The 19,671-nt window shown below is 35.2% G+C and overlaps 1 protein-coding gene across 8 annotated transcripts in view; it reads right to left on the bottom strand.

Annotated features, from left to right (window-relative positions):
- Positions 1–2,315: 2,315 nt before the first annotated feature.
- Positions 2,316–19,671, bottom strand: part of CDH12 (cadherin 12) — a 536,918-nt gene continuing 519,562 nt past the window's right edge. For all 8 annotated transcript variants that reach the window (XM_074545283.1, XM_014265146.3, XM_074545297.1 and 5 more), the window contains 4 exons: positions 16,886–17,007; positions 16,161–16,278; positions 11,608–11,859; positions 2,316–8,108 (listed from right to left, as the gene is read on the bottom strand). In XM_074545283.1, the coding sequence (XP_074401384.1) occupies positions 7,612–8,108; positions 11,608–11,859; positions 16,161–16,278; positions 16,886–17,007 (989 nt within the window). In that variant the 3' untranslated portion in view covers positions 2,316–7,611. The remainder of the gene's footprint in view (positions 8,109–11,607; positions 11,860–16,160; positions 16,279–16,885; positions 17,008–19,671) is intronic.

Genomic DNA, 19,671 nt, shown 5'->3' with positions numbered 1-19,671 from the left:
CTTTGAACTACAGAAGAGCAGTGGAGGCCATTTTATAAGGAAAGTGTTGTGCCTTACAGTCGCTTGAAGATCATTTCAATGTGAAGAATAGTCCCACTTAGATTTTCCCACATATTTAAATTTTCTCTGCTGCTGAGTGTTTTAAATGGGGATCTCACTCTGATCATGGCAACAGTTTTCAAGAGCAATTACCCAAAGGAGTTGTCAAGTCAAGACACTGTTTCATTAAATCTGAGCCTTGAGAGAGCGTTCTCCTCACCATCAAGAGAGAACTCAAGCACTGCTTTCAGCTTGGGTAACAAAGCACTATCTACAGATAGGCAGCAATTCAGACATCAGTATCTTGTCTTTGAACATCTCTGGTCAGCAAATTATTTCATTAAATCGTTTTTCTGATGTTACTTACCATGGTCTCTTGCTACATATGACATTAAGCAATTTAAATCATATCATTTGGATCAAGCAAAAAAAACCCCAAAACCTAATGTGTGTGATATAAAATTTTAATTTAAATAAACAGAATTGCAATGATAAACATTAGTCCCAGAAAGAAATATGTAGCACTTACCAACTGTGGGACAGCATTACTAGAAGCAATAATCATTCATTGGTGAGTTAAATTCTTCCAACCTGAAAAAGATGAACTGAATTTTTGTGCTCAAATTTCACCTTTTATGAAATGAAGATGAATATCTTGCTTTACTGTATTTGAAGCATTTCTGTTTCATTTGTCACTGATGAATTCTCCTTCATTTCATAGAATATATTTTTCCTAATTTAAGACCAAAACCACAATTGAGCTAAGAAACGTTAGCTTGTTATTTATAGATACAAAAGGATGCTAAATACAAATAGCCATAAAAAAACGAGGACATAACAAGTCTAGAGTCCTTCATCTCCTACTCTTTGTGTCTCCATCCCTTAACAGAGAGGATGTGTTTTTACATGCTGTGGTAGAACAGGAGAAAATACTGTACAGGTTCTGTTATTGCAGTTAGAATTTTTTTTTCTTTTTCACACTCATTGTCTGGTTTTTGCCTATGTAAGTTGGCAGAACATTAATTTGATGTTTGTTCATTCTGAAACATCTTATGCAAACCCAAACTACAGTTCTACACCTGTCCTCCTGTGTCCTATACTTTTTGGTCATGTTTGTAGTGTGAAGCTTCAGCTGCAGTCATTTATGCAGCAAGACAGACAACTGGGAACATAATGAATACACAGGGGGATAAAGATGCAATTTCAATGTAACCCAAACAATCTAAAGCAGCAGGGGCTGAAGGCAATGGGAGCATTCGAATAATATTAAATGTTTCCTTTGACCTCACTTGCTGCTCTGACAAAATGAACTCCAAGGACAAAATTAAAAATATAACTATTTACTGCAGCCATATGACCAAATAATATAAGACAAGCTTTCAAGGCATATTTATTTGTGACCCCTCTTAATTTGATTTAATTTCCTCACCATACAACTTTTTGTGTTGCTTCTTGAATTGTCCTTTTTTATGGAGGCATACAATAGAAAAACGTCCATTTGAGTGTAAATGCAGAGTATTCAACATTTGAAATAATAAATCCCTTCTAACATTACAACACATAGCAGGAGAGCAGTAGTCTGCATTCTAGAATAGTGGAGTAATACTGGCCCCATTTCTAGTCAGTCACTTCATTTTCCTGTCTCTTTTTCAGGTGTTCTTGGAACACAGGGATGTATTCAAGACAGCTAACAAATGAAACACATGCAAAAGAGGACATGTATTGTAGAGGTTATCTTCTTTATGCAGCAATGGGTTTTTTTGTGGTTGTTTTTATTTTTTTTTTTTAATATAGACTAAGCCAAACTGTGTCATCAACCCTAACAGCAGTGTTAGTGTCCCTGTTAAAGACAGAAAAGGGTAAGGTCTATATAAGGTGTGCAGTATTGAAGGAAATACATAAATTACAATGGTTAAAATCTGAGGGAAATAACAAAATATGCATGCATATAAGCATATGGTATGTAATAAATAGGATAAAACTTTTTATCTATGTGATCTGGAAAATTAGAACTGAAGGAATGTTGATATGAAGATCAAGTAAATTTACAATAAAATCATAATAGGAAAATACGTCAGTCAAACTTGGGTAGTAAACTTTACCCAGCACTGGCAGAAGCTGAGATCCCCGCAAAACAACCAAGAAACCAACCATGTTATATGACTTACCAGATGCCATTCAAGAAGACACTCAGCCAGATATGATTCCTGTGTATTAAGCAACCCACAAACTATCAGTTTTCCAGGATTTTTGTCAAGCCTCTTTTTCAACCTGTCTAAAGTCTGAGCCTCCATGACTCTCTCAGCTAGTCATTACATGAAGAACCACATCTGTTTTTTTTTTTAATTTCACCCTTACATTTACTTGTTTCATGTGATGCCCCTTACATCTTGAACCGGAAATTACAGTAAATAATTTATCCCTCTCCACCCTATCCTCATTGCTATTCTATTGCTTCACTCCTACCTCAGCTGTCTCACTGAAACAAATCATATTTACTGTGGACGGAGCTTTGAGAAACCTGATCTAGTGGGAGGGGTCCCTGCCCATGTCATGGGTTTGGAACCAAGATTTTTAAGGTCCCTTTCCAACACCAACCATTGTGTTATTCTATGGTTCTACTCTGCTTATGTAGTTAGGCCCCGAGTGCTATTGAGCTTGCTCAAGCTAAGGAGTCCAAGTGTGATTTTATCACAAGTCATAAAATGGATGAGGATGGAAGATACCTCTGGAGATTATCTAGTCCAGCCTCCCTGCCTATAGCAGGGTCAATTACAGCAGGTCTCTCGGGAAAAAATCCAGTTGGGTTTTGAAGATCTTCAAGGCTGGATACATGAAAACTTCTCTGACAGCCTGACAATAAAAGCACCCTTTTTCTTGCATTTTAATGGAATTTCATGCTTTTCAATTTAAGTTTATTAACACTTGTCCTGTCACTGGGCACCACTAGGAACACCTTGCTCCACCTTGTTTACTTCCATCCATCAGGTACTTATACACATTGACAAGATTTCCCTGAGTCCTGGGAAGCAATTTGTTTGGAAAAACAGGCATGAAAGTAAGATTAAAAAAAAAAATTACCTGAGAATTTTAGTTGGAAAATAAAGTTGAATAAAAGAAGCCTATGAATTAAATAAATAGGTTAAAAAACATTCCAAAGTCCCACCAAAAAGCTCCAGGTACTTTTCTTAGTTTTGCTCGAAATAGCAATGGCTGCTGGTCTTCTGACTACTTATCTGATTCTTGATTTAAATAAGAACAGAAAAGGATTATTGTTATTATAGATTTTCCATTACAAAAAGTTTGTGAATGAGTGTAATATAAAATTTGATTTTCATTCACACTTAAATGTCACCTCAGTAGAGTTATTATTGGGGGTCATTTCATTATTTGCTTTCATTAGGTTTTTCAAAGATCAAATATGTTTTTAAACACACAGGATTTGAATGTCTTTGCTAATAACATTCATAATAATAAAAGTAATAATATAACTGCAAAAACAGTACAACCCCAAATTTCAACAAGTAAAATGCAGTCACTAATGTAATATTATATGCCTTTAACCCAGCAAATTATTACCTTTTATTCCTGTATTCATTCAGTAGAGATCTGTCATTCCATAGCAGAATGCATTCTGCATTCATCTGCAGAACCAAATTTTTAGCAGTATAAAATAAGGATATGGAAATCTTATTGTCAAGGCAAGAATATTTTGAAGGCAATCTCTAGAACAATATTATTAGTAAACTATTGAGTCATTTATTGGTCTTTGCTTTATAATGAACTCCGTTTCCAAAACCTAGAGTAAATCAGTAGTAACTGTGATTGTATTTCTAACAGTGAAATTTAGCCAATATATAAAATAAGTAAAAATAATGAAAGTATAAAATATTCAACCATATCTTTTTGTGCAGAAGACATAATCTACTGCCATTGCTTTCCAAATCCTTGCTCTTTGACTCACTGTCATTTTTGCAGATCTGTGTTACAAGAATAGCAGTAATTTCAGATTTGCGTGGTAGAGGTCTTAAACCCAAATATTTATAATTTTTTATATTCTGCCTCCACAGAGAAATTGTATGAACTTCCCTAAGTATTGACAATTTCAGTTTCCTTGAGAGGGCAGGGAAGATTTTCGTTCTTCCCTGAAATTCCTTTCAGATGTTCAATTATACATTTGTCTTCAATTCTGTACATCTATGCTTTAAGTTTAATAGTTGGCTTTCCTTAGATACTTCCACTCTTAGGTGAATGCTTTATTTCAGCACCAATAGTGTATGTCATAAATATTTGACTTAAAAAGTGGATTTTTTTTTTGTGCCAGTGAAGTATTTCAATTACTTCATATGCAGAAAGTGTTTTACAGAATGTTGTGATTTGCAGGGGGTGCACTGATGGGACATTTGAGATGATGCTAAATGTGTATGCACTAGTACCCTATTTTTGGAAATTAAAACAAAAACATTCTCTCAATTCTGTGCCTTTTATACATTTTCTTAGCTTCTTGACACTCTGACAGTTTTTGCGTTTTTGACAGTAAGAGAGACATCCACTTCAACATCTTGACTCTGCAAGGTTTGTTTTAAGATATAGTGTGTAAAACCAGAAGAAATTAACTGATACAATTTACATGTGCACTGGGGCTCCCTAATCCTACTAACTTCATGTCATCTCAGATGACTTGACCTATTTTAATTCTTGTAAATTTCATGTTTCTTTAATTATCATTAAAAAAATAAGATGTTAAAAACCTGACAAATATTTTCTAGAAAGGGAGTGAAAGAACATGGAATTAAACACAAGTTTCCTGAATGCCAAGCTACGAATAAATGAAAAGCAATTCATTTTCTTAGTTCTACGGAACTGTTTACCAAAAATACCCCTATTATGTTAAAAATGTTTGATCACTTTTCAAAAATGGTCTTCGAACATTTTAATTATATATTTTTAGGGCACTTTTGTAAGTAATTGCATTATTTTTCTAAAATCTTCCTGGATGTGTATTAATTATGTGATAGCAACATTTCAGCTACAAATACCTTAAATGTCAAAAATATACACTTGATATTCAATTTTGGTATTGATTTAACATACATCCACTCACTGTCACATACAGATTGTGTGTAGAACATGTTAAAGATTATGTTTTCTGGCTACTCAATTTGGAAGTCAGGCTCACATATAGACTGTCCAGCTTAGAAAGAAATGCCTACCTATTCAAGACAACTGCTGTTCAGCCAGTATGAGCTACAAATACAGAGAATTTCCTCGGGAGTGAGCATGCCTCACGGTGTCAAAAAAGTCAAACACTGCTCTCACTTATGGTGATTTTACTAGTGAAAGGCATATAAAGGACTAACACAGTTGCTAAGAGCAGGGCTTGGCTACAGTTTGGCTACAGATGTGCATTTTCAGACTGCACATCTGAAAATGATCAGAGTCAGAGGTATGTTTTAGTTGTGACAACAGGGTAGGAAGAATTACCATGCACACGCTACATGAGGAAGCTTTGCTCATTAGTTGTGACTCTTGTATGAATCAAATCTCAGTTGTGAGTAATAGAAAATATAAATATTTCTTCTTTTATCCAGTGTTCTGCTTTAGGCCCATTGTGCAGTATCAAGTTGGTTTTGATATATTGTCAAGATGTGTGAAAATTTAAAACAATCTTCCACATGAAAACTTCTGTGCCATCAAATGAGCTCCATCACTTCCTCTGCTGTCCTGACCCATAAGGAGAGAGCTTTTATTGATTTAGTCTGTCTTTAGGAAATGCGGGATAACTTTCCTGAAAACAATAAAAAACACAACATTTCCTTGTTGCCATTGGCTGTGTCTCTTCCTCAGCACACTGCTGGGAGAAGCTATGCCAATTGTGCTTTTGATGCAGCCCTGTCCAATTGTACTGAATGATCCAAAACTCATCTATAATGTGTTTCCAAGTCATATTGAGAGATTAAGTTATATAATGTTGAAATACATTTACATTTCCCCCAGAGGGTAAAGGGAAACTTACGCACATTAATATCAGATGTGTGAGCTAAGTATATCTGATAGTTATTAATTATTTAGCTGTACAAAAGGTAAGCTATAGACCTGAGGTGAACAAAAGACTTCTGGTTCAAGAGAGACTCAGGCTGACCTTGGCAGTGCCATTAATCATGAGTAGAGCTCAAACAGATTGTATAGCACTGCAGAGACTCTGGGAGGAGAATAAAAGGATATATGCACTTTGGGAGCCATAAACCATTGTCTTACAAAATGTCCATGCCTTAGATCATCAGAAAAAAGTCACATAAAATAGTTTTGCAAGACATTTTCCAGGACGTAATGCCTTGTGCATATCTGAACTTCTGCCATCTGCACAGATACATTTAGGCATGCGTATGTACATAAAGAGTAAACAAAAGTGCAGGTTTATATATTTATTCTGCTTCTGTTTAAATTTTGTCAAGAACAAAATTAAGAAAATGTCCAACCTCAAAAGTTTTTCTCAAATGTTTCCTGTGGGTGTGGCAGTGAAATATGGAAATATGCTGAACTGCAGCAGATCATCAATGTAAAAATAACTATATTTATAACATATATGCTTATGGTGACTACAGAGTAACAATCTAAATGCAAAGAAGAGTGGTGTGGAGTTATTTACATGTATTTCTTTAGTGATATTTATAATGGAAGAGGTGTCTTTTTACTGAAAATACAGTAATAATCTTTTAAAACCCTCTCCATTTTTATGTTTTAATAATAGTCTCATTTCAAAGAAGCAGGAGAGACAAGGGAAATTTCCTTCACATCAAGGAATAGCTGCTTTCATCTTTTTATTATTTTGGAAAAATGTAGTATTTGTATGAACATTTTAAATATTCACCGATGTATGTTAAGATCTTTTCCTTTTTAATTTGGGCTTTACATCTTCAAAGTGAGCAATAGCATTTTAAATTTAAATTCTCAGTGAAACTTAGGGAGAGGAAATATGATGTCTTGACATATTATTTTCTTTAAAAAAAGACAACAAATATAACCCCCAAACACAATGTACACACCCCCCTCCTCCCGCACAGTTCTAGTCATTAGATACTCCAGGAAGTGATCTCCATTTTTTTCTAAAAGAAGTCAGCATGTTGCTATTGCTTCTTGTCTTAAAGTTCATGTTTGATTTACCATTCAGTTTTGTAACACCATCACAGCAGACAGCTTACCACTTAAATGATAAAAGTTTCAATAGGCACTTTAGTGGAATTACGAAAAAGCTACCACTCTTCCACCATGATGCCAGAAAGCTACCTTCTTTCTAAGTCAGGTCAGTAAACTGCACCTTGTAGGCCTGAGCTTGTCTCAGTGTAATTCCAGAGTAACAAAATAACAACAACAAAAACCTGTGTATGTTACAGGATTTATCATTCTTTCTCAAATCAAACCAAAGCTGACGGTATGATAAATGTAGTAACTTGCTGGAAACAATTGCTGTCTTTTATAATCAAAGTAATTGTGTCGTATATAAAGCTTAGGTTTATCTTTTAAATTTTTTGTTGGTTTGCTTTTCATTTTGTTTCACTGTTGTAGTTGTACTTAAGTGACTTTGTCAGGGTTATAACTTTCTTCTCCAAACATATCTGCCAAGATCTTAAAGCGAGGTCCCCAGTCACTCAGATAGTCATAATCCTGATCTGCCTCTGTTGTGAGGGAGTCTATAGAGCTGAGAGACTCTGCAACAGATCCATTTCCTTCATAAGCGTACGTTGCCAAGGAGTCATAAGGGGGTGCAGATGGATCTACATCATTTTCCTGCAGCCTTTGATTAATGAAATCTCTTATGTCTGTGTTATCTTCTGCTGGTGGTCTGTGGCGCGTAAAACGCAAGGTGTCTGGTTTTATGTCCCTGCGTATTTTATTATCTTCAATCACTTTGGGATTCCTCAGGGCACCTATGTCAAAAGCCTGGGTGTCCTCTTCTCCACCTCCTTCATCATCATAATGGATAACATTATCTCTGATGTCTTCTTTAGAGGTCATCAGGGTGTCTTTCTTCTTCTGCCTCCGTAGTGCTACATACAGTACTACAATAACTGTAATGAGAGACAACTGAAGTTAAGACATGCAGAGAAATAATTTGGTACTCTGACGACACATCATTATATCTTTCTTTGAAAGCCACAAGCAATCAAAGGGACTTTTGTCCTTAGAAAAGAGCAGTGCTTAGCAGTGCTGTAGCCAATGAAAAATTATATGTTCTTTGACATATGAATCTAACTTTCTTAAGTGATTGCTGTACTGCTGGAGGAAGTATCAAATAATTTTTCTGCTGGCCTGCTCTACAAACTAATTGAATTGAAAAGAACTTCAGGTTTTTAGTTCAGAGAGACATTTAAAAATATTTACAAAAAATATCTTGCATAGAAAAATAGAGAAAAGAACCCTAAATTTCCACTTTGAAGACAAGAATAAAAAACTAAACCAAAACCTCAACCCAAAGAGTATTACAGAAAAAAAAAAAATTGGAATTTTGAATAATAAAAATTTTGAATCATTTCAAATTTTGACTTTTTGGAATACAGAAAAAAAATCCTGCTGTATATTTTTATGCAGTATACTTCAGCCTCTTCAGGGATCTGCTTCAAAAAATTACTTGTTATAAGGTTCTGGGAAGAAGAGGGGTCTAGGAGAGCTGGTTGGTTTTCAAGTATAGTGTCCTCCAAACTTAATAATGATCCAACCTGAGGAGCAGGAAATCAAGAAAAGGCAGCAGAAAGCCTGCAATGATGAATAAGAAGCTCTTATTTAAACTCAGTGATAAAAAAGAGGCATCTAAGAGTGGAAAACAGCGACAGGTGAGCCAGGAGAAATATGCAGTGACAGCCTGAACACGCAGGAATGCAGTAAGGAAAGACAAAGCCCACATGGTGCTGTCTCCGGAGGTACACGAAAGGCAGCAAGAAGGGCTAGTACAAGTAAGACAGAAAGAAAGGGTAGAAAGGTAAAGGTGGGCCCATTGCTGAATGGGGCAGGGGAGCTGTTGCCAAATTACATGGAAAAGGCCAACATAGCCAGCAACTTCTTTGACTTTTTTTTTTTTGTAAAGTTCTCCTTCAGTAATTTCATGTCTCTGAGACCAGAAGGAAGAAAGATGACCTAATCCTTGGTGGAAGAGGATCAGGTTAGAAAATACTTGAACAAACTGGAAACACAAGAGCATGGGATATGGTGAGATACAGATATGAATGATGAGGAAGGTGGCTGCTATCATTGTGAGGCTATTTGTGATAATTTCTGAAAGGTCCTGGTGACTGGGAAAGGTTTCGGACAACTGGAGCAAGTGTCACTCCTATCTTCAAGTAGGGCAAGTAGAATGAGTTAGGGAACTAGAGCAGCCAGTCTCACCTTGATTTTTAGGAAAATTATGGAGAAAATAATTCTGGAAACTAAGAAGGGGCATAAGAGTAACAGGGATGGATTTATGAAGATGAAATTGTGCTTAACTCACTTGATAGCCTTCTACAATAAGGTGACTGGTTGATGAAGGGAGAAAAGTGCAATAATTTTATCCTAACTCTAGCAAAGCTTTTGATATTGTCTTTCATAACAATCTTCTCAGAAAACCTTAAAGTGAGGACTATCCAAGCAGAGGGTGAGGTGGATTGCAAAGCTGCCGAACTGCCAGACTGTAAAGGTTGTGAACAATATTTCAAAGACCAGATTGAGGCCAGTCTCTAATAAAGTACCACAGGATTTGGTTCTGGGACTACTTTTGCTTAATACTTTCATAAATATCCTGGATGGTGGGATTGAGTGCACCCTCAGCAAATTTTCAGGCAATAAAAAAGAGTTGTTTTGCCACTGTTCAAAGGGATCTCATCAGGCTGAGGGAGTGGGCCAAAAGAAACTCGATGATGTTCAACAAAAAGAAATTCCAAGTCCCCCACACAGAGAGGAGTGACTGCCTACTGAAGATGCTGTTGGCCAACTGACCAGAAAGCTGCTTGATGGATGAGGCCTTGCGATCCTGGCGGACAACAAGCTCACCATGAGCCATCAACGTGCCCTTGTATCAAAGCAGATCAACAGCATTTGGGACTGCATTAGGAGAAACACTGCTAGCAGGTCTAGTGAGATAGTTATTGCCCTCTGCTTATGCAGGTTTGGAGTTCCGGGCCCAGTTCTGGGCTCCTCACTAAAAGATGGACATGGACTCCCTGAAGTGAGGCCAATGTAGGCCCACAAAGATGATTAAGGGATGGGACCACCTGCCACACAAGCAGAAGCTAAGAGAGCCAGGTCTGCTCCTTTTGGAGAAGGCACAGAAGGATCTTACCAATGTGCATAAATACCTGATGGATTAAAGTAAACTGAGACAGGTTTTTCTGAGGGGTGTCCTGTCACAGGAGAAGAGGCAATGGGCACAAAATGAAATGTGGAAAAGTCCATTAAAATGTTAGAAATAAAAGGTTTCTTTATCACCAGGATGTCAAGCAGTAGAATATTTTGCACAGAGATGTTGTGGGGTATTCATCCTGCTCTAACTGGAATTGTGTCAAAGGAGACAGCATTCTTCTTGCTTCAAAATACTGACACAAGTTATTTGGTTTACTTAGTCTTTGGCTTTGTTTTAAATTCTTCAGAATGAGTATATTTGTGAACTTAATTGCTGCTCCATGGGAAGAGTGACCATTTTCCATTCTTGTTCTGATTTGAAATAATATCTTTTCTCACAACATTACTTTTTGACACAGAGCAGAAATCCTGACTTATACCCACTATTACTCAGAAGCTATTTATGCAATCCCGAGTCTTTAGTAATTTACTTAAGTGGTACCTACATCATCCAAATGCAATGAGGTATTCACATGTTATATATTCTGTGTCACGATCTATTTTGGGGTATACATTAGATTATCACGTGACCTTGGAAGCCATTAGTATCAAAACAAGGCATAGGCCAACATCTGTAAGACTCAGTCTGATTTCTGAAGCCCACATGGTGCCTGTATAAGCTTTAAGGTTGATTTTATTTCATTAGCAGTTGCTTCAGGCTATATTCCAAGTAAGATGCACTTTGGATAGGCTGTTAATAAGAGTACATAAATATAAGTTAGAACAAATAATAACGCCATCTTATGAAATCAATGCCTGCCTAAAATCAAAAAGCTTCCTGTGAAGCTTTAAATAGATGTGGCCAGTAACAGTCTGTTACAATTACTTTCTCCTCTTCCACTTCTTCATTCTTCTTTTGCTTAAATGAGCATGAAGAATTAAATAAAAGCTCTTACTATGTTCTTACTGCTGTTACTGTCAGTAGGACTTCTCTACCTCAGTAATAATCTAAAAAATGGATATTTTAATAAAGATATTGAAAATAATTTCAGAGAAAAAAATATTATTTGGGTTCCTCTGAAAACTAATGTATTAAGTGATATTGCATGGACTAGCAGATTCATGGTCATGAGCAGTGTTTTGGGGTATTCTTCTAGAAATAAAGTGCTGCACATTTTCTATGGCTTTTGTTAAAAACTAGGGGAAGCTAGTGAATAATCACAGTAAAGCACTTTGCAGGGTTTCATGAGAACTAACCTAGAAGTATAACAATACACAGCAAGATTGCAATCAAAGCTCCTGTGCTGAGGCCGACTGGTAAGAAGATTGCTTCCACATTGCAGGACTGGATGGTGCCATCAGAATCACATCTGCAAACACGGATGGTCAGAGTGTTTGTGCTGCTCTGGACAGGGTAACTGCTGTCTTCAATTACTATTGGAAGAAAGTACAGCTCTTGCTGCCTTCTGCTGTAGCCATTTCTCCTGGTTTCAATCCCAGCTGTGTTGTCTGTAAAACATGACAGTCATTAGCAGATTTTTGTTGTGTATTTCACTCCATATTTTAGCTTATATCACCTTCAGTAATAGGCTGGTATTTCATATATGAACCTTGGTGAATTACATGCATTACATAAATGTCTTGCTTTGCCATTAGAGAAGGCATTGTATTCTGACTGGTACAGTTATTTTTTTCAGAGCCTGAAACAATTTTCCTTTTCTTGTAAACCTTTTTACAGCTGAAATTTCAAAGAAGACAAAAATATAAAAAAAAAGAACAAACAAAACATTAAAAGCGTGCTTCTGAAGACTTTTCAGTTTTTTCACCTGATCTCCTTATATTCTAAGCCTGTGGTCCAAAGGATTTTGATTTGGTATGAATTTAGAATCATGTCTGAGTCAAAAACTTAATTTCCTTAAAAATACAAAAAAATACACCTGGACAATATGCAATCATTTTAGCCTTCCTTCCCCATTAAAAATAACTAGAGAAATTAACTGAGTACTAAAAATTCAGTACAGTTTCCATCAATTAATCCACTTCTAGATTTTGTTGTTGCTTCACAGTCGGTTATTGATGCTTTTCTGAATCAAAGTAGCAAGCAATTGATGTAAAGATGAAAATAATTACATTAAAAACAAAACTAAAATTAATTTGGCAGGGAATTAATGAGATGACAGAGCTAAATGAAAGTAAACTGCTGCAATTACCATTTTTCCATCTCGCATATATTTTTAATTATATTTTTTACAAGATGTCACATGATGGTTTTCATGCCTTAAAGGTTTGATACAAGGTAGAAGGATTAAGGGTGCTGAATTTCACACTCAAATACTGGTATGGAGTTCTGATTAAGGACAATTAGACAGAACCGTAAATGTCCAAAATTAGATATGTTATGATTAGATGCCATTGAGAAGGTGCATAGATCAAAAGAATACTTCAGACACCTCCTTTTCATCAAACTCAAACATGGACAGGTCAAGTTCAGTTACACTTAGTTTTGAAAAGGAAAAAATATCTCAGAATAGTTTGAATCAAACCAGCTTCCATCTTCAGCTTTTTATTTCTCTCTATAATCACTTGCACTATATAAAAAGTTAAGGAACTAATTTGAAGACATTCAGTTAAATCTTATTTCTATTATTTTTCCATATTTCTATTATTAGAATTATTTATATTCTTTTATTTTTTCTTCTAATTGAAACACTGAAGATCACTTTAAAAGCTTACAATGCAACTAAATGACTTTCCATCCTCCTTTGAGAAGAATCAATCAGATAAACCTCTTATCTCCTTGGTTTTGAACAGTTTTTGTTGCTCTTTTGTGACCCCTTTCAATTGTTCATAGTTCTTTTGAAAACATGAACACAGGTAGGTGTTTGAACTCTACACAGGAGAGTCTAGAGAAGCTGAGATAGCTTCTGGTTCTTCAATCTGTTGGCAATAAATTAATTTATAGGCTATGTGTGAGAAAAGGAAATTCTGTCTCTCACATGAGCAATGGAGTGTACTCCACATGGACGCTTTCCTCCAGAGACCAGAGGGAGGCCAGTAAAGCAGGAAGAGGGAGATCTGCACTCCCTTTGGAAGAACTTCAGCTCTGCCAGGGCATCACTTCTATTAACAATTAACACAGTGGGTTGATCTCAGGGCTGCTGAAAGGCAACCTTGAGCTTCTGTCTCACTCCAGAACTCATTAAGTTATATTCTGAAGTTTGGGGCCTGGCTTCTCTTGGGTGCAGCACGAGAATACCTGCTGAAGTTACACCTGCTGAAGTATCAGACCACCCATGATTTTCAGTTGTATAGAATAGCGCAGGCATTAGGGCTTCTTGATATATTTAAACATTTTAAATGCTACCTTTACTTGTAAAAGCATTAATTGTACTACAGTGAACAACACTGTGTCCTCAAAAAAATAGAAAAAAAATTGCTTTCACAAAGTACCTGCTTGTTACTAACATAATTTCTAACCTAAAAGAAAATGGTACTAATCTTTAAAAGGTTTCTCCAGTGAAAATAAGGTTGTGTTACTACACCTCTAAATGGTGCACAGAACAGACCTTTCTCCACCTTTTTTGACAAACAAAAGGCAGATGAAATTGCAAGACAGGGTTTTTGTTTGGACAGATTTTTTCCTAATATCTTTGTAAATCATCAATAATGAAAAAAGGTTTTTATGGGGTTTTTTTGTTCCTTACATTCAAACAAATTGCATACTTCTTTTTTATTTTTCTTTTTGTTTCTAAGTGTTAAGAAATGCTTTTAAAAATTTTTATCTTGGTGGTTTCCACTTTTTATCAGAATATTGCATTTGTTTTTATACAGTAATGAAACTTCATTAACAGATTACTGAGATCCAAATCATTTCAGTGTCAACATTACTGGTTTAAACAGGGAAATTTAATTATCTAATAATATTTGAACAGTTTCCTCACCAACCTCACATGCTTTTTGCAAAAGCTCTAATTATCATATAGACTTACTAAGTTTAAAAATTATTTTGATGAATTAAATCTGTAAAATTACCTGAGAAGACTTCTTTTTAAAGCAGAAGTTCGTAATTATTATTTAAATAAACAAAAAAACCCCCATAATCCTTGTTGAAGGATATTTTAAGAAAAGGAGATGAAAAAAAATAAGTTAAAGCTTTTACTTTAAAGAAATATTTATAAAAAAAATAAATTAAAGGTATTTAGAAATACATAGTATTTATGTTCTAAGACTATATAATTGTGAAGATTCTTCCCATATGGGCCTTAAAATATGTTCCAAAACAAAGTAATGCCCTAATCTTCCAAGAACAGAAGTAAGGGAACATGGATCTGTTGTAAAGTCATCCTTCATATTCATTGAGCTCTCTGTCTCAAGAAAACTGTTTGAATGCCATTTGATGAAATGTGTTAGATCTACATAGTTTTGGTTTTATAAGATACTATTATTCATGTCTACAATATTATGAATGGTTTCACTATATTCTCTATTTAAGAATCCTTAAGTGAAGTTCTTGGCTCATCAGTTCAGTCTTTTTAACTACCTGTGACAAAGATAAAAGTCACTATTTAGTTTGGGAATAAACCATTCTCATTGTATCAGCCTCATAGCAGAGCTATACATAAAGAGAAACGAGGCACATTTTGTTTTTTCAAATTTATTTCTTCCTGAAGTTTCTTAATGATTAATAGTGGTTACTTTATGTAGTTGGCTTAAGTTTTCTTTTACATAACAATGTCAATAGTGCATGGCTTCAAAAGTTATGTAGACCATATACATAATTTAAATACATTTTTTTAAAGGTTGAAATAAAGGCTTTCATAATTTTATTTCAATTGTTCTATTATTAATTTCTAGCATTTTTAAGGGCTTGGGTCACTTAATTCACAAGAAAGGAACCTTTACCTTATGAACTATGTAACCTCAAATTTAAATTGAAAACAGCAATTAAAAAATTAAGAATTATGTACTTTTTTAGATAGTGATATTTATAACCTGCACAATCCAATGTTTTTGAACTTTGTTGAATGGCTTTAGATGTTCTTTCTTTGAAGTGTAATTTAAATTTAAAGATCATCTAATAGCTTAAATACTTCTTTTTTTCTTATTTGAATAAATAGTTAGTGATGAAAATTTACTACAGTTTTGGTTTAGCTGTGCCTGTTCACAAGACTACATCCTTGAAGATCCTTACAGTAGAAAAAAAAAAAGATTTTTTGTGTATTGTTTTTTTCTTTGCCATCTAACAAAAGAGTTCAAGTTAAAAAGTAGAAAAAAGGATATTCAGTTATGACAAAAATTGGAAGAAAAATCAGGGAAGTCAGTTGTACAAATTTACAAGTTATTAAGGATGTTGTACCTCAGCAGCTCTGTAGATATTTAGAACTCACTCTTCTGCAGGATTACATATCCTCAAGAAAGCACAATATCTGGGTACTTTGAAAATGGTTAGCAAAATCATAGTATTTAAACAAGACAGCAATAGTGCCTTGTTTAAAGGTATACCTTCATTGGCATATGGATTCTTCCTGAGATACTGAATGATAAAAGGAAGAAAATAAAACAGGTAGCAGTGTTTTTGAAGGCCTGTAGGGAAATCTCAGCCTTTGGTGTTCTGACAATTCCTGCCCCTAAAAATAAGAAAAGGTGCAAGACCTGAATTTATATTAATATAAATCCCAGAGAGTTTAGCAATTAGAAACGTCAAAGAAAAATGTTAGGTCTGCAGACACAACTGTAATTGAAAGCAAACATATTTGTCATTGTAAATACAGTCTGCTGCTCTGAAAGAGAGTTATGGGTAACCAACTTACTTCTGTAGTCATGGACTGTGAAGTTTGGTTTGTTGGAAGCCTCAGATGACAGTTTGAAGGAAAACCTTTGCCCAGCTGGTGACAAATCTTTATCTGCTGCAGTGATGATCTGTATCACCTGAAATCAGATTAATTCTGAATCAGTTCACTCTTCCAAAATAAGCAGTTTTGTAGAAGTGCAAAGGGAAAATCAAACAAAAGTGTTGAAAGTGAGATCTCGTTAGATTACTGTCATTCCTTTAAAACACTGCACAATGGAGGCAAGAAGTCTGAATTCTATAATTACCAGAGAACTCAGAAGGTCTTACTTTGACATATCTGATAAAAATCAGAAAGATTTACTGTATATTAATAGCATTTAATATTGATTGTTTATATTAAAATGTTAGTGATGGCTTTCAGTTGAATGGTTATGCTTCACTTCATCTGCTACTACTCCTGTCACAGTTACAACCCTTTAGAAAAGGGATTCTTTCTCCTCTCATAGTTATTAAATGCACAATAAAGGATGGCTCAGGCCCATATAATTGGAGAAATTAAAAAAAATAGACTGCGAATTGACCATAAAAGTCAACAAACAAAATTCCAATATGTATTTCCAACACAGACATTTTGTTTGTAGAAGGATTTTGCCCATGATGTAATTTTTAAACTCAGAAATTTCTACTGCTATAAATAATAAGGAAAGAAAAAGCAAAAGGGTAAGCATCACAAATTTGAATTACCTGTCCTGGCTTGGCATTTTCACATACAGATGTCTCATATGGAACTGAAATTTCAGGAGGGAACTCGTTGACATCCAGAACATTTATTATAACATTGACTTTGCTGGTTAATAGTGGGTTACCTATAAATAATTTTAGAAGAAAAACATTACGTTTGTTGCCATCACCAGTCTCATAAACTGTCATAAACTTGTGATCTCAATATTGTGGCTCCCAAAAGCCTTTGACTTCCATTTATTTCTGATTTGAACTAAGAAGAAAACAGAACCAAACTTCTTATCAATTTGTACCAGTCTCTGATCCATTACTCTTCATGGGTTAAGGAATCAGTCAGGGTGAATATGTTTAGAGCATAAATGGAAAAAAAAAGTGAAGTTGTACCTGTTATTAAGGATGCAAACTTTTCTCAGATCACTTTTCATTAAGCCTGTGGAAAACACTTCCAATGATTAAAACTGAATTCTGTTTTCCTCAACTAAATGCAGAAAATCAATATTTTTTTCCTAGCCATTGTTCAAATCTTCAAGATATTAAGGAGGAAAGCAGAGCATACCAATTTAAAAGACAGAGAGAAAGATATGGAAAAACAAAATCTTGCTGCAAGCCAGAAAGAATCAGTGTTAAATTTAGCGTGGAACACTCACAGCTACCATACAAATATTTGACTATGTCATGAAAGGTATTTCTTTAACTGCAAAAGCATTTGCAGGCAGCAAATACTTTTATGCAAAAGAAATGTTAAACAACAGAATACACCACATTTCTTTCCACTGTCCTTCCTCTATAGATAATTTTCATTAGTCACTCAATGCATTTTATAAACAAGTTTACTTGCAAGTGCAATGTCTGACAAAACAGAGACCCTAGTACAATACAAAGCACATCATGTTCTCTTTTACTTTATGTTGAGACCTCCTGCAAAATAGCAAATAGGTGAAAAATAGTATAGCTGGTGAGTCAAAAGTATGATTATTTTATCCTTTTCCACTTAAGATGAGTGGCAGAAACAGTTAACTATGGAAAAAAATCTATGCTATAAATGAGAGTGTTGTAGGACTGACAACATGAGATCATGTTCTAGTACAAGAGGAGCTGTCTTGAGTCTTCAGGAATAATTCATAGAATCATAGAATGGCTTGGGTGGGAAGGAACTTTAAAGATCATCTAGTTCCAAGCCCCCTGCCACATGCAGAGACACCTTCCACTAGACCAGATTGCCCAAAGTCCCTTCCAACTTGGTCTTGAACGCTTCCAGGGATGGGGCACCCACAACTCCTCTGAGCAACCTGTGCCAGTGGCTCAGCAACCTCACTGTAGAAAATTTCTACCTCGTATCCAATCCAAATCTACTCTCTTTCAGTTTGAAGCCATTCCCCCTAGTCCTGTCACTACATGTTGCTGTCAAAACTCCAGCTTTCTTGTAGGTTCCCTTTGGATACTGGAAGGACACAATTAGGTCACCCCAGACTGTCCTCTTCTCCAGGCTGTAAAAGCTCAATTGTCTCAACCTGTCTTCACAGGAGACATGGTCCAACCCTCAGATCATCTTTATGGCCCTCAATGGACCTTTCATATTATTTGTATTGGGCACTTGCTTTGCAGCTGGTATAATCCTTGGCATTTCATCTGTTTATAACTAACATAGCAAAGGGAAAAGTCTCTTCACGTTGTCACTGTAAAAAAAAAAAAAAAAAATTGCATGCTTTCTTCCTTATTCTTAGGAACTACTAAATGCAGAAGTAGTTTCAGGGGGCCTCTGTTAAAACCAAAGGTATTCCCCAATTATTTCCTAGTTACACAGGACTAGCTGCAAGATGAACTTTTTTTTACCTATTTACAAGAAGTAGATAAACTGATCAATCTATAAACATATCTTGGGACCTAGAAGGTGACAAAAATGCACTATCCAGATCACTCATTTGTAGTGCTTATCTCTGAATTTAATAGAGAAATATTTAATATTTAATAGAGAAAATATATAATGACCTCTATTTGAATTCTTGTTCATTTTCAATTCAGCATCATCCCTACATGCAGAATGTCTCTGTGGAGGAGGGAATTGTGCAGTACAATCAAAGACAGAGTTTGGTCTAGCAACTAGGAATTGGGCACTCATTCTTTAGGTGCCTGAAGAGCTGGAAGAAATCTAGATCACTTGCTCACAGTTGAACTGGTTCCTTTGTATAATGAGAAATTAATAAAAAACTTAAGAAGTTATTTTATTCAGTAGAGGGCAAGACCTCTATGGAGAGATCAGAAAACCCCTGAACAGGTCAAATTCACACAGCTACTGGGAGAAACAATCTGACCTGAAACTTCCCTCCTAGCAGTGTTCACTGAAAAGGACACAGCAACCCACATGGAGTAACTCAGGCTTTGCTTTAGATGTTTTTGTGTATCTGTGTTCATTTTAAGGTACAACACTGAGAAATGGGGATTCAGGACATATTCATCAAACAGATTAGAGATCAATACATTGCCACGAAAATACAGGCATAGATGTCCATTACCTTTTAGAAATATGTTCACTGTGCCTTTCCAATAAAACTTTTGAATGTATTTAAAATATATGCATCATGTACGTGAAAATATCAGATGATTTTGATAATTTCTGTTAGATATATCAGTTTCTTTAGGAAGTTTTTTAGGTCATATTTTTGTAAAGTAGCTTGTATAAATTACTTTTTTCTGCTTTTTGCAACCATTTAGGTAGTATGTGACCTATATTTTTAAAATTACCAAAAGGATTTGACATTTTTCCCCCCTCAAAATCACAACAGGATAGC

Source organism: Zonotrichia albicollis, chromosome 1 (genome assembly GCF_047830755.1).
Source record: "Zonotrichia albicollis isolate bZonAlb1 chromosome 1, bZonAlb1.hap1, whole genome shotgun sequence".
Taxonomy (NCBI): Eukaryota; Metazoa; Chordata; class Aves; order Passeriformes; family Passerellidae; genus Zonotrichia; species Zonotrichia albicollis.
Note: the sequence above shows the minus strand (reverse complement) of the source record. Positions and strands in the feature narration are given on the sequence as shown.